General features: G+C 42.3%; 2 protein-coding genes and 1 long non-coding RNA gene across 9 annotated transcripts in view; 2 read left to right on the forward strand and 1 right to left on the reverse strand.

Annotated features, from left to right (window-relative positions):
• Positions 1-417: 417 nt before the first annotated feature.
• Positions 418-15,118, reverse strand: part of LOC120775105 — a 39,637-nt gene continuing 24,936 nt past the window's right edge. For 3 of the 6 annotated variants that reach the window (XM_040105118.1, XM_040105119.1, XM_040105117.1), the window contains 12 exons: positions 10,897-11,471; positions 9,267-10,379; positions 5,311-5,407; positions 4,853-5,253; positions 4,278-4,792; positions 3,690-4,193; positions 3,127-3,231; positions 2,302-2,523; positions 2,092-2,241; positions 1,405-2,036; positions 591-1,350; positions 418-522 (listed from right to left, as the gene is read on the reverse strand). In XM_040105118.1, coding sequence (XP_039961052.1) covers positions 462-522; positions 591-1,350; positions 1,405-2,036; positions 2,092-2,241; positions 2,302-2,523; positions 3,127-3,231; positions 3,690-4,193; positions 4,278-4,792; positions 4,853-5,253; positions 5,311-5,407; positions 9,267-9,887 — 4,068 coding nt within the window. In that variant the 5' untranslated portion in view covers positions 9,888-10,379; positions 10,897-11,471 and the 3' untranslated portion in view covers positions 418-461. Of the gene's footprint in view, positions 523-590; positions 1,351-1,404; positions 2,037-2,091; positions 2,242-2,301; positions 2,524-3,126; positions 3,232-3,689; positions 4,194-4,277; positions 4,793-4,852; positions 5,254-5,310; positions 5,408-9,266; positions 10,380-10,460; positions 10,586-10,704; positions 10,779-10,896; positions 11,472-15,118 lie in introns of those variants that run through there. The other 3 variants (XM_040105122.1, XM_040105121.1, XM_040105123.1) reach the window with 3 other exon arrangements.
• On the forward strand, positions 5,438-9,191 carry LOC120775106. 2 transcript variants are annotated; one of them, XM_040105125.1, is made up of 4 exons: positions 5,438-6,667; positions 6,734-6,967; positions 7,052-8,080; positions 8,653-9,113. In XM_040105125.1, the coding sequence occupies exons 1-4, from the start codon at positions 6,607-6,609 to the stop codon at positions 9,111-9,113; spliced, it is 1,785 nt and encodes a 594-aa protein (XP_039961059.1). In that variant the 5' UTR covers positions 5,438-6,606. The 2 variants fall into 2 exon arrangements, with proteins under 2 accessions (XP_039961059.1, XP_039961058.1); XM_040105124.1 differs by having other exon boundaries at positions 6,607-6,667; positions 6,716-6,967; positions 8,653-9,191.
• On the forward strand, positions 12,667-13,381 carry LOC120775108. Its single transcript, XR_005705294.1, has 2 exons — positions 12,667-12,752; positions 12,813-13,381. It is a non-coding gene; the product is annotated as an uncharacterized LOC120775108 (long non-coding RNA).

Here is a 15,118-nt window from a genome sequence, read left to right on the forward strand (position 1 = left end):
TCTTCTTCTGGAGGAGTACTGAATAGAGTATATGTGTGTATGTGTCTGCGAATGGTAAATGTATAAGTGATTGGTGTACATGTATAGATGTCTTATTATTAATTTCTAATAGCAGATTTATTTATTCTATTCTTTAGTGACGGCTTAGTGAATGTGGCGCGTGTGTATTTGTGGGCGTGCTATAAATCGACAAGCTGAGAGCAACTCTACTACTGTGTAAATCGAAAACAAAATCATGGTAACGGGTTCAGTGTTTTGCGTAAACAAAACACTTCAAAGGAGAGATCAATCCCATCAGTGCTCATTCTAGCGCTGAAGTGTGTATGTTTGCTGTCTATGAACGATTACGTGTAAGTTTCTGTGTATGTGTTTTGGGTTGCGTTGCAAAACTGTCATTTCTTTTGATTTTTCTTTTTCTTCAGTATTTTGTTGACCACGGACTTGAAAAGGTTCTGCTTTATTCATAAATATCCGAGCGTGGCGTATGTCTTCACGAAAGTACCATCACTGGTTGTAACATTTCTGAAATATGAAATCGCGAAATAATGGTTAATTATCCACCCTAAAGATGTCACGTCGACTGCACTTACTCGTCCTCCCAGGGGCACACCGCATTGCGGTCAGTCTCCGACTTTGCTCCGCTGACAACTTCTGTAGCTCCACCGGCCGATGTACTCGCCTTTTGCTCCTTTTCATCCACGGATAGTATCTTTTTGCCTTCGGCACTGCGCTTCTTTCGTCGCTTTTTCACCTCTTCAGTGGCCATTGGAATTACACTCTCAATGATGGTCGGCGACACTTCGTACATGTTGACAGTTGGCGTTGGTGTTGTTGGTATTTCCGCCAATTCCTGCAAAGAGCACATTTCTTCGCATGGCTCATCGTCTACGGTGTCAATATCCATTTCGGCAAGTGGTGCCATGGATGGCGCCGGCGTCGATGCTGGAGGTATATAACCGGCTTGGCTGTCAGTGTCAATGATGTCATATTCGTAGTCTTCCTTGCCATCGGTATCGAATTGTAAGCCCTCTTGATACTCGTCTGTAGTTGGTGAGAGTTCATCCTGTGTCTCTTGTGCTGCTGCTATTTCTTCCTCAAAGCGTAGCTGCTCTTCCTCTTCCATTGGACCGATGGGTGGCGGTGGTGGCGGTATCACTGAAGCGGTAACTAGCAGCGCGCCCGAAGATATGGACGTATGCAGTTGTGGCGATTGCAAAATGTCCGGCGTGGTGGCAGCTGGTAGCGGCTTCTGTTCAATTTCTGGCGTTTCCGGCCGCGAATTACCTCGGCTGGTTGTGGCCGTTCTTTGAGCTACAGCCTCGATAAAGTCACCTTCGGCCGGCGTCGGCTCTGTAAACATTACGTTTGCGGTTCTTTATTGAAAGTTTTACATAATTAACTCACCTGCAACTGGGTCCTCAATTGGCAAAACTTTCAAGTCCTCTTCAATCTGTATGGAGGGTGTTGACAGCTGCGGACTTTTTCCTTCCTGAAGGTCATAGCTTTCAATTAGCTCTATTTGTACCTCCTGCACAGCTACCTCCACATCTGTCTCTGATATGACAATGCTACTATTGTCGCTATTGCCGCTTCCACCACTTCTTTCTGCGCCGCACACATGATCGCTTTGAGAACTCTCACAAGATATCACCTCAACTGGCTGATAGTAGGAGCAAATATTTTCGTCCGGAGGAGGTGGTGTCACCTTAGTAATGGGAGGTGGAGTCGGAGTAGGTGGTGGCAGCGCACACATTTCGGATGCTGAAGATTCACTATTCCTCTGCGATACAGTTAGCTTATTCAGCTCCTCCTCTACTTCTGCATCCGAAGAGGAAGGAGGATCCTTCGTCACAATCGTCGATGAGCTATTAATCGCCGTTACTGCGGCCATGGTCGCAATACTTTGTGTGAAGAGCGGTGGCGGAGGTGCTGGAAGCGAAGAGTCCACAACACTTTGGCTACCCACTGTTGGCGATGGGCTAGAAGAAGTTTTCGCTGAAACAGATGTCTGACCGAATTGATATTCCGAAAGACGCCTGCGAGATGTACATATATAAAGAATGCTGAAAATATTACAAAAATTAAACTTACGACTGTGTGAAGGACATTGAAGCTCTGCGTTGTTCGGTGAAGTTTGGAACAAGACGTTTACTCGCCTCGCCGCTGTCTACGGTGTTCTGATGTCTTATACCCAAGTTGCGTTGACTGCGATCCGATACATCAGTGTTGTCCGAAGATGTGCTAGAAAAAAATAAAATAATTAATGTTCTGACTTAGGTATCTATTTGTTGAACTTTATACCTGGTGAGACGGTGTGTCGCTGACTTTGCAATATTAGCTGCGATTGGCGCAGGGTCGCTTTCCTGCTCCCAGGGACATATGGACAATTTAATTTGAGACTTTTGGTATGGCGTGGGTGCCTGTGTGTCAGGAGGCTCATCTGGCACATCCCATGGGCACACTGCGCTACTGGAAGACTCCACCGTGGTCTCCAAGCGAGCAGGCTTCGACTTGGTCGTCTCCCTATACAATTTTAGTAATCGTTTAACGAAAAGTGACTTGGAAATGCCTGCACACAACGGCTTTAGTAGGTCTTTACAAGTTTTATCATTTCCATAGCAAACAAACACACATATTTACAACAGTGCGGAAGTAATATTCAAAAATTTAGCATAGCAACCAAATTACAACAGATTTAAGAAAAAAGAAACAAAAGAAATATGATTGATTTCAAAGATGAAAAATATGGGTGGTTTCATCAAGTAAGAAAATTAGTACGGTTTCGTCGGCTTGCGGAGATATTATATAATAATCGATAAAGTATAATTGAACAAAAACACAACACTGAAGTGTATGAGCAATGGATCGGAGCAAGATATTCATTAAAACGAGCAACTAAAAATGAGGTTAGTAGAAAGTATGTGCGATATAGAGGTGATGAGTTACGATGGAGGGTCCAAAGTAGACCCCCTATCAGGTATATGGTTAATACAACACGCCAAGTTTGACAACAATTGTAGTTTGGTAAATTGTAGAGCAACAGCAACATCAGTTTTGAAGCAGTGGGTAGATAGTTGAGAGTTGATCAGAGATGCTGGTTGGGTTAAAGAGCAAATAACGGCTTACTGAAGCGAACGTGAGCTGCTCTCGCGAATTCCGAGTGATGAATTTTGAACAGCGACATCTGTGACCTGGAGTTGTGGCATATCTCCTCTATAAATGGACTCACTGCTGCGAGATCCAATTCATATTTGACATTTGCATTGGAATGTGGATTGCCCAGTATTTTATGTAGGTATAATTTTTTTTCGGGTGCACACAAGGCGATTGCATTTGATTTGTGTTTCGAACAAAAATTTGTGTATGAAAATATGCGAAAAAGAAAATCAGATTGAGAATTTGAATTTAAATGTTTAACCAATTAAATAGTGTTTTAAGCTGCTTAAAGATTTATTATATTTATACTTTATTAGATAATTATTTAGCATTAAATTTTAGTTACATAATCTAGCAAAACAATTCATAAAAATTTTAATGGAAATTATAATTATAAATGTATGTACTTAATATTGCAGAAAAAGCTACATTTATGAGTATTGCATATTTGTCTCACGAGTCATGTCAACTGAAGCTTTTGCGTGGAACCGGCAAAAGATTTCGTGAGCCTTGAGATCTTCCAGCCAACTCACCTGTATGGCATCTCACTCAAATTGCTTTGTGAGTGCGAGTGTGGCACTTTAGAGGTTATGTCCTTATTTACGCCAATCACAGCCAGCTCGTGAGCGGAGCCGGTAAGGCTGCGGTCGCTGCCCCGTCGTCGCGCCAAGTTGCCTGGAGGTGGTGCTGTCATCATCGAGCCGCTCGCACCGCCGATATTCTTCGCAGTTGTGCCGTCACCAAGATTGGGTTGGCTGGAGAGTGCGGCTGTCATCTTCTTCTTGGCACCTCCCACACCACCGAAGTTAAAGAAGCGTTTCTTGTGTGATGGGGGTACGCCTGCCTCCAGTAGACGCTTGTAGTGGTCGGATCGTATGAAACGTGGGTAGCAGTCCTTCTTTAATAGCAGCGTGTAAATATGTTCCGAGGCGGAATCAAATGTGAAACGTGATGGATTTTTTAGACCCTTCAGCACACTCTCCATGGTTTTACCATCAATATTGATTTCGCATGGCGCGCCTGGTTTCAGAAACTCTCTGTACACAAGAAACGAGACCAAATATTAATGTCAAAGTACAAATATGGAATAAAAATAAAGCCACAAGATTAGCCGATCTTACTCATAAATTTCTTTAACTTTACGCGCCACCTGAGAGTGAGCCGAGCGACGCAATCGATTCACTGCGATCCAGAAACGTATATTTTCGTGAGAGTACTCTTTCTCCAAAAAGCTTGTAAACTCCTGCAGTCCTGTTGGATCGGAAACCAACTCTTCTACTGAGATAGCCCAACGCTTAACTCGCTTCTCAGTGGGTGTATCCACAAAACTGTTATTCAGCTGCCAAAATGTGACATCTTCGGTCACCCAAGGATTGGAGGGCAGTACCGGCTGCAAAAAGAAGTCATACTCGGCAAACGTCTCCGAATATGCCACGAGGGATTCGCAAGCTTGTGACATCTTCATGCGTGTGCGATTCAACGACTTGCGTAGATAGTCCACCTCGCGTTGCACATCATCAACTGTTTTCTTCTTATTAGGCTTGAAGCCTTGACGATCACGCGAAGGTATGGGGCATGGTTCCAAAGGTGTGAATTGGCCGGGCGGTGGACGGTGTACACGCCAATAGGCGCGCTCCTATTTGACCAAATTCCAATTAAACAAAGCTAATAATTTCATATAAATTTATATTCTTACCTGTGAGTCAACGACGATCTTATCACCCTTCTTACGTTCCTTCGCCAACCGTACCTGCTCTTCAGCTTGCATAGTGATGAAATCCCACTTACCTTTCAAGCTCTTATGTAGCGATGCCAAGGCTTCAGTCTCGTACTCTTCCAAGGCGTGACGTTGCTTATTGCGCAACGAGCGCTTCGCCAGGTAAATGGCGTACTCCACATTGTCGGGAGGTTTGTGCTGCCATGGCCAATAGTATGGCGTCTGAAAGCGATACAGCGAAGAGTCATCCTTCACGGCTAGTGTTTTGGTGTCATTGACGGGAAAGAAATAGCCATGCAAACAAAGTTGGTTGGCGATGCTCAATGCCTCGGACTCCTCAATCATCAAGCGGTCCATCATCCACTCTATCAAATCATAGCCTAAAGCAGAAACATGTATTGAATCTCACAGGCAAATGTTGAAAGTGGCAAACCTACCCATGAACGCCGATGGAATATTGCTGAGAAAAGTTTTCTGCACTCGCACTGGTACGGGTTTTTCATCATTCTGCATAGTGCGCACCAGTGCCTCCATCTATAATGTTAAAGAAAAGTGATGACTATGGACTGTATGTGTGTATGCAAACACGAATAAAAGTTGAGTTGGTAACGATAATGTGCCATCTGTCTTCTCTGACAGATTACTCATTCACAAGCAATAGTTGAGATTTTGGCCCCTATGACACTTGGTTATGAGCGGCTGCCATGAAATTATGCACCTGAATCAGTCAATTTGAATGAATCCACTCGAATCCATGAGAACTCGTCGATGGATTCAAGTGCCACACAATGATGCACCCCGCCATGTGTGACGTGTGTGTTTAGAAAACATTTCAGATCTGTGCATAACTATGCTTAAAATCAAATTAATTAAGTTTGAAGGATGCAGCAGGCCAGAGCCATACAGTGATGGCTGCGGCATTTGCTGCACCAACTTGGTTTTGTTTAGTTGTAATTGCTTCTTTTCGTCATTGGTGTTGTTGTTTTCTCTTTGTGGTAAGGTTTGAAGGCTCAACTAAAATTTTTTCAATCAGCTGTCAACGTCATCGGCATCAATGTCAGCTGCGAAATCCAGTTTATATAAATTATATTTGTACCACTTGGGGTGCCGTATGAGTGCAAGGTCAACGCAGAGTGAATGAACGATACTCGAGCGAGTTCTCGAATGCACACACGCGCACGTTCTTAAAGTTGTTCGTGTGTATGCTACACACAGTCGGCAAATTATTCGATAATGGGACGCAAGTTAAAGGGCGAAGAAAACTGTATGAAAATTGATGAGCTCTAATGGGTTTCTAATACTCCGAAACGTTAGCAGAAACTGCCTAAAGGCGTTCGGCCAAGCAATTATTGATTGGAAGTTGCAACATACATATAGAAGAAGTTACTTAGAGCTACATTTGTATCCTATCTTACATGTAAACAGTCAGGCCAGTGTCCAGTGTGTAATATGCAAGCTCCCAATCCCTGTGCCGTAGGCTCAAATTAAACTTTAACTCATGTACCCCTCACTTATTCGGATGATCAGTAAGACGTTCTACATATACTGGCATACTCTACTGTTTCAGCACTTGTTTTTCTACTAATAAATTTGTGTTCCTCGCCTTAAAAAGCAAAGCGAAAAATTCCTCCTCACTTTCAAATATAACATACATACATATATTTTTCAAGCCAATAAGGCATATTTTTAGAGACTATAATCCGTCAGCTTACAACAAACCAACGAAACTGCATATGTATATTCAACGCAAAATGCACAACACCAGTCTATTGCTCATTTTCAGCGTGTGCCTTAGTAAGTATTTCGTGGTTGCCTTCGTAATTAACTCCTGAAGATTTACAGGTCTGACCCTGGTCGCAGTTACATTTCAGCAAACGGAGGCGCTGCGCCGCATCAAGCGCGGCTCTACTGTCTCCCAAAACAAAACCAAGCTTTCCAGTGACCTTCTGTCGGATATAGACAACACTTCAACCGACGTGCATTTTAGCGGACATTCCACGACTGCCCTAGATAATCAAGAAGGCATAAAAAGCCGCAATGAGCACACATGGGCCAAGAAAGCGGTGGCCGCTGTTGAGCATGCCATTGATAAAGGTACTCACTCGCTCTAGGAATTCTTGGTGTCAACTGCGTTTTACTAAAACACGTACACGTTTTGTATTTCCTAAATTACTTTAGCGTTTGCTTCACTCAGCCACAAGTCCGATGCCGAAAAAACGAAGAGGAGCGCACACAATCCCAGCAAGCCCAAAGATGGCAGCATCGCCGGCCACGAGGTGCACATGACTGCTCTATCGCATCTGCTAGCTAAGCGAGGCATCGGCTCACGCATTTTCGAAGACATGCAGCGCGAGGCTGAATTCGCTTCCGGCGAAGGCCCCGCAGAAGTGCTCATCATTGACAATGGCTTCCAACCGATGATGAACATGCAACACGGCATCAACTCTTATGCATTGCATCAACCAAACTTACGAAACGTCGGCGGTAGCCTCAAGCACTTGGCCGAGATTAGCAAGGAGTCCAAGTTAAACAATCAGCAGAGTCCAAAACTAACTTCTTACACCTCCGATATAAGTGACGACGTTATGGCCATTAAGCATAGCAACGATAACGGGATTACTGAGTTGAATGGAAACAAAGAAGTTGCAGTGGTCAAGAACAACAAGCATAGTGATAACAATGATGATGACAGCAGAGGCGAGTACAAAACGGTCGACAGCCACAAGCGGAACAATGACCATGTGACGCTCACAATTGGAGCACACAATGGAGAAGCAAAGCACAATAGCATTAACAACAACAACAACCATATTAAGAGTAACAATGATGAGCTTATCGCCGACAAAACTCATCCTACCAATACTCTACAACAACACAGTCAACAATTGCAGTCGCAAAAACTACAAGAACAACCGTTGGAAAACAAGGATTCATTTCCTTCGTTATTATCGCATTCGCAGAAGTCGGTCGAAGGCATAGGAGCGACGAACAAATTGCAGGAGGAATCAGAGGGACTACAACAACGAAAGAAGCACGAAAACGACAAATCAGTGGAGGTTGGAAACACACACAACGTACAGCAAGCGACCGCATTGGCAACGCCACACCAACAGCAAATGCAATTCGTTAAACATTCCAACGGAAAAATGCTGCCGATGGAAAGCTTTCTCAAGTTCGCAAATATGATGCTTTATAAAATGGGAGCCGGTAAGGAAACTTGTTGTTCCTTTCATGGACAATTAAGTATCACCCTGTAACACAATATTTAGCAGAACAATGCGATCCGCCTTAATTTTGAGCTTCTTTCTATTTCCATGCCTTAAACAATAATTCAGAAGCTGCTTAGATCAAAATATTCCTCATAAACTTAAGTAGTGACCAGTTTTTAATAGGCAATATATAAGTACCTAAAAGGAATAGCAATAAACAATTTACCAAGCGATAGAAGCATCAGTCAAAGTCAGAGCGCTTCTTAAGCTCTAATTCACGTATAATTAAGAGGAAACGATGGAGATTTCATTTTTATAAGGTTACCTTATGAAAGTGATCTTAAGACGTGCGCACTCCTCATGAAAATACAAAATAGAAAAAGTTTGTGTTTAAAATTATATAACAACAACTCTTAATTTCTGATATACTATATAAAATTATAGCTAAAACATTATGAGAAACTTCTTATGAGCAGTAGGTTTGCTCTAAATTCTCAGAGATGCTTAATTTATGTTCTCTTGCAACTAATATTACATTTATTAAAACCATCTCGAATCAATTCTTTCCAGATGGTATTCCAATGCATGCGCAGGGTGCTCAACTCGCTGTAAGCGGCAATCCAACAACATCTGTCATAAGCATTGGTCCAATTGTGGATGGTGCTGAAGAGGCAGGTGCTATGGATTACCTGTACAACCCATTCGAACCCCAACTAAACTTTTTACGTAACCCAGGATCGTTCGTCGCTCCACCTACCCTAATGGGAGGCTCTACCAATACCGCTTTAGTCTCGCGTCCCTACTTGCTGCCCCCATACAGCTTAGCGAGTTCTAACCAACCTATTAACTTAATCGAAAACGCTTTAGACCTTCTGTTGAATGCCGAAGAGGGAGGAAATGACGAAATGGAATTAGTTTGCCCCATACATCATCCGAAAAAGAAGTCCAGCGATGGCAATGTAGATGGAAAGGACAAAGATGGCGTTATCCAAGTATGTTCGTGCCGCTTCTTCAAAAAGAACAAGAACTAACGCTGCTCACATAAATGCACTTCTGATGTGAATATATTTTATACGAGGCTAACGTTCAGATCCTCAACATTCAATTCTATGCAATAAATATATTTGTTCTTTATATTTAAAATGCCACATACAGTTATCATTACAATAATGTTCTCCCCTCACCTTATCGAAAGCCATGGGTCGCGCCAACTTCTCGATGGTTTGTTGCTGCCCACCAACCGAAGTGCTGCTGCTGCTGCTGGCCGAGATACCACCAAACAGGGACGAAGTTGTCGACGAGTTATGCGCACCGTACGTCTGTGGCTGATGGTGTGGCAGATGGTGCATCTGATGCGTGGGATGGGGTGGATGATGATGAGGCGGGTGCTGATGATGCGGCGTGTGCTGCACACCCACCGCGCTTCCGCTGAACGCGGTGGCCGCCTGCGTGGTGCCCGATATCGCTATGGCTGCAGACGCCAGTGCGGGGCTGGTACTTGTAGCCATCGCCGTGCTACTGTTGCCCGCAGCGATTACACTAACAACGTTACTCGCGGACGCAAGCACAAGTGCATTGGTGGTGCGGATCGATGTGGTAGATGAGGCAGCGGCATTCTCAGTAGAGGCATCTGCAGCCGGCGTTGTGGCAATAGTTGAGGACACGGCCTGGTCCTTGGAGTAAAGATTCAGTGCTAGGGTCGGCTTGACTTGCGGTACCAACGGTACCAGTTGTTGCTCCTGCTGCTGGGGGCGCAGCACTAGTTGTCTGTCTCGGTCCGGCGGTAACCCACCAGGAGGCTCCATGGCCACTGCACAAATGAACAATTGCGCCCTGATTGACACAATTCGCACCTAACCGTCAGCTGCGTTGGGGAATTTATTTTGCTCAATTTTATGCGTAAACGCCAAGTTTGCGGCGTCCCTGTGGCTGTAGCAACACTATGACCGAACTAGACGACAAAGTGCGAGCAACGTTGGTGGTATTAAATGATATAAGTTCAGTGGTTTGCGCTCAAGTAGAGTCAAATTGATACAGTCGGATTGATTTAAGTCAAGACGAGACGCGGTAAGGTGGCGAATCAATTTGAGACAGAAATTAAATTGAATTCGCGCAAGATAAGAGAATAGTTACGTTAGTTATACTTTTCTATATTTATGTTTTTATGTTTATTTATATGTTTCTTATTCTTTATACTTTTTTGGAAATTTCTTCACTTTTTCTTTTGATTTCGGCGTTTAATTCATCGGATTCTCTTTAGCCGTATTCCATCATATCCTTATGTATAAAAATATTTGCTGCAATTAACAAAGCACAAGAGTTAATAATTAGTCGCAAAGTTGAAATGAAAAATAACAACAGTTAATAATTATCTCTACCCAAGGCCACGAAGGAGTAATTAAGGTACAATCAGTAGAGTTTTGCTTGCTGTCATTTTCACAAGTTCAGTTGTCCCTTTTTGAATGATGCTCTCATTTCATTTTATGCAAAAAACTACAACATTTGTAGAGATTAGATAAACCTTTGTCAAATTCCAGAAAGCAAAACAAAAAAATATCCCCTTATTTACTAAATTTGTAAGCAATGAACTACAAAAATATGAGGTTATGTCATTGGCACCACCTTCTTCATTCCATCTTGCTCAAGGCGAACTATTACAAGGTGAAAACAGCAGCACAAAAACAATTGCACAATAAACTAACAAATTTGGCAATCAGAACATGAAAAGGAACGAAAAAAATAAAATCATCAATTCTTCCCCTTGTATGAGTTCGCCTTCTCTCCCACATCTACGTTAGCGGCTATCGTACTTACAATGTTTCATTATCTTAGGTTTTTATTCCGTTTGTTCTCCTAAAACAGCATTTGTCGTTGTACCCGTTTTCTGTTATTGTTTTTCCTTAGTTTCTATTTCACCTGCTTCTACTTCGGGCGACTTGATGCCGTCGCTATTGGCAGCAGGGAGGTTATGTTATATTCGCCTGCTTCTTCGAAACAAGCTAGTGTTGAATCTGATGGCACATTCGCGGCTGTAACGTCGTGGCCCCACAGCGTCGCTTGTGACTCCAACTACGGTGCTATAGGGACGAACTGCGGCGTAGCCTTTGGCGGCGTCAAATGTGCCTACTTTTCGGGTATAAAAAATGGGCCAATGGCGGATTCTGGAAATGTTTGGTTTTTCTCGTATTCTATTTGGAGTTGTTGGTGTTTTTTCTGAAGCTGCAGCCGTAAAAGCCACTGTTGCTGCTGACGTTGGCGCTTCTGCTTCGGTAGCTGCTGCCGCTTTATCGGCAGCCTCAATAATGGGTGCGAGTGTTGTTTTGGTACTGAAGAGCGCCCACTTAAGGCCGCAATCCATTGCGTCATCACAATGGCATCAATTGCAAAACCTACAACGAATTGGACAGAAATACATATTATTAATAATTGTAGGTTATGTAATTTTACACGTAATATATGTAGACCAGAGCAGAAGTCCTTTGAAGTGAAACAAATTCGTAATAGGTTGAAGCTCATTGGAAATGATAGATCAAATACCAAAATGAAAATAAAAACTATTTATTGGTGATCTGTGGTCGAGAAGGTTTGAATTTTTAGGGGTTAAAAACGGTTTAGCTCGACTTCCTGCAAAACCACGACGACTATTTAAAACCGTAAAGTGATAAAGTTTTAGACAAAAAACAAATCGACAAATTTTTTATTAACACCTTTTGAAACATTTTGAATGGTCCGATGTCCAGGACTAAACAATAAACCTTCCAATGAAGTTCATGTAAAAGATCAACAAATTTTGGACCTCCTCTATTTTTACAAAAAGATACACAAATAAGCAAAGAAAAAATTAGTTCAAGTGCAGGCGAACACTACAGGGTTTGTCCGGAAGGTATTAGGACTGAGTCGATTTAAAACAATTTATTTAACTAATCGTTGCAATTCTTTAAAAACTTTCAAAATATAGTATGCTACTTATGCGTCGATGCAGCGCTGCCAGCGCCATGTATTGAAGGCGTCACGTAAGGCATTCTCCGGAATAGCCTTGAGAGCCAAGGTACGTGCTTGGACCCCCTCTGTCGTCTCAAAATGCTTGCTTTTCATCGGCCTTTTCAGGCAAGGACACAAAAATATTACGGCCTTGGTTAGGTAACTGTTCATAAGAAAGGAGGTGTGAACCAGGCCGTTGTCGTGGTGCAACTTCCAATCGGCTGCGATGTCTTTTCCGACCCGATTGACCCTTCGTTTGAGTCTCTTGAGAACTTCCACGTAAAACTGGGCGTTGACAGTTTGTCAAGGAAGAACAAATTCATGGTGGACGATGCCTTTGACGCCAAAACAACAGAGAGCATCTCCCAACACAGTCTTCATCAACGACTTCTTCTCGGCCCTCCAGAAAGGCCTGGTGCCACCGAAACACACCACTTCTTGCTAAAACAACATCTGGGTAAGCCTGCTTAATCATATTAAACGTCTCTGTTGCAGATTTACCGTGTTTTACACAGAATTTAATCGCGTACCTCTGCTCTAACGAACGATGCATTTTCAGCTTGCACCACTGACAGAAACACGTCGGGCGAACATGTTTGTCTTGAGACAACTGACCAGCCGCTCGTTCGTTGCAATCGCGGCGGCAGAAAATCAGTACTATTACTTTCCGGACAAACCCTGTATATACGGTAAGTTACAGCCCAATATCCACCACCCTTCCATGGAATTAGCATCAACCTTCTCCACAGTAGCGATGTGGACGGTCATGCCACACATGTTCACCAGAAAATCAGACTTTCCGCATTACTCGCGTTTAATTCCTGATTCTTCCATATTCATAGCTCCACTCAGCGCACAATGAATAATGATGACAGCAAAAAGTCACATACATGACGCATAAAGCAGTGCATACAAATATACACACATACGAACTGGTCAAGTATTGTTTGTCGCTTACTGCTGCCTGCTGAAATCTTCGGTCGTTTTCCCCCCTGGAGAAATGCTAAAAGGTATATTAGTGGCTGCTCTTTACTGCCAAAGCAAAAATTAAACGCATGCACCTGCTTACAACACACAATTCTGGTCAGCGCTTTTGGCCCACTTTTGTAGGCCTTTCATTTGGCTCGTTCATGCTTAAGTTGCCCCCACGCGACTGTCGGCTGAGTGGCTCGACATTCGACTGGCTCAATAAGCATGTGTTGTTGGTGTTGTTGCCTTTTTCATTGGTACTCAACGGAAGTCTAATTAATTCTGCAGGAAGCACAGTTAATATGGTAATTTCCGGTTACCTGCACACATGTATCTACATGAAAGGGGCTAAGTGAATGGCAGCTGTGTGTATGTGTTCGCACATATGAAAGTGTGAACGTAAAGTAACCAGTGTTAATGGGCATGTATATTCATTCACATATAGCAGTGCAACTCATTATGGTAATACGGATATTGGCAATTTTCAGTATTAACGAAGCACCCTTTTTCACCAGAATAAAAATTTTGATTTATTGCGATCTTCGCAAAATTGTATTAAAAAGGTGCGAGCTCCTAAAACTAGACTTCAATTTATTATTTTTGTGATTTTTTTGTCAGTGTTTTATTGCAAGAAATAACTTAAAAAAATAAATTACAGTTTGTTAGAATTAAATAAGTTCATTCAATAGAAATGTGAAACATTTCCAGCCGCGTTTGGCCAAGATTATTCATCGACTCCCCAATTCTTGATAGCTGGTCACATTCTGTCACTCCTTTCGATATCTTGCTTAATACTTCAAGATCATCCTGGCTATCAGTGTGTTGCAATTATTCGTTTTAAGGGAAAGTATCATTATTTTTTATTGCAAACTATTTTGACGTAACCTTTTCAGGAACCAAGCTCTATTCAAATATTTGTATTATGTATAAATTCGTAAAAAGTGGCAACTAGTAGTTTTCCAACTATCACTGTAAGCTACATTTGTCTTAACTGTAATTTTTTCTTGCTTTCGTCCTTTGAGTTTGTGTATTTTTTGCCAATATCTAAATATTCTAATCAAGCAAATGCACCCAAAACAATACTAAGTATAGAAAAAGTTCTGTATTCTAGGGTCAGCAGCAATAACAACAGCAGCAGCAGCAGCAGCCACAAAAGACAAGGCAACATAGCTGTAAACAACTATCGATTGTTGTACAAAGTTTTGACAACACAACGGCGCTGTTCGCAAGCCAACGAATCGAAACACCTTTAAGGGCCTCGTTGCTCTAGGGGTAATGGAGTGGCAACAACTTCGGTCAGGGCGGAACATTTACTTATTAACATTAAGGGTAAGGTCGCTAGTAAGTTTAACTGAAGTGACAATCTCTGCTGTTTTTCCATCACTCATTCATGTTCCCCATGCGACCTTTCTAACTTTCTTTCTCTTTGCCCTATCTTTTTGAAACAAAAGTTTTACTTATAATTTGTTCGCCAGCGTGTGAATTGCGAGATTATTCGGGTTCAAGTTCTTTAAGATGAAATGACAAGTATGTCAAGAGTGCGTCCACATGTGTGAGGGATGTGTGCGTGCGGCTACACTTACAAGTATACTTACGCGCATATAAGAGAACTTAAGCATTAGCGCGCGCTCGGAATCTGCCATTTCATGCAACAAAGGGCACTATTTGTTACATGTCAGAAAAGGCTGCGCTACACGAGACGGTGAAGAAGAACGAAAGTGCTGTTAGTTTAGTTTTGAAAATTAGAAATCTACTTTTGAGTTACTGAGGTTTAAGGAATTTGTTCGAATAGCTTTCGATGAATTTAGCAAACTCTACTTTGTGCGCATAAAATATTTAATTTTTGCTTCGAAAACAAAAAAATAAGAGAAACAATGGTTTATATTTCAGAAAAAATTAATAATCAACCCAATATATTTCTATTCTACAAATGGCCAACGAAACAAAGATTAAAGTACCACCATTTTATAGAATTTAGCGTTATTTTCTTGCAATCTTTCTTGAATTGCAAAATCCTAATTGCGTGAAAAGTTTGTGTCGCGACTTCCACATCCTTTGTCAGCACTTTCCTTTTTTGTGCGCTGTC

The sequence above is a fragment of the Bactrocera tryoni genome, chromosome 4, assembly GCF_016617805.1.
Source record: "Bactrocera tryoni isolate S06 chromosome 4, CSIRO_BtryS06_freeze2, whole genome shotgun sequence".
Taxonomy (NCBI): Eukaryota; Metazoa; Arthropoda; class Insecta; order Diptera; family Tephritidae; genus Bactrocera; species Bactrocera tryoni.

Bases quoted from the DNA above. Each gene is read 5' to 3' on its own strand.
- LOC120775106 (XM_040105124.1), top strand. From the start codon at position 6,607: ATGTATATTCAACGCAAAATGCACAACACCAGTCTATTGCTCATTTTC. The intron at 6,968-7,051 runs GTACTCACTCGC...AAATTACTTTAG, and splicing joins TGAGCATGCCATTGATAAAG to CGTTTGCTTCACTCAGCCAC. The intron at 8,081-8,652 runs GTAAGGAAACTT...AATTCTTTCCAG, and splicing joins GCTTTATAAAATGGGAGCCG to ATGGTATTCCAATGCATGCG.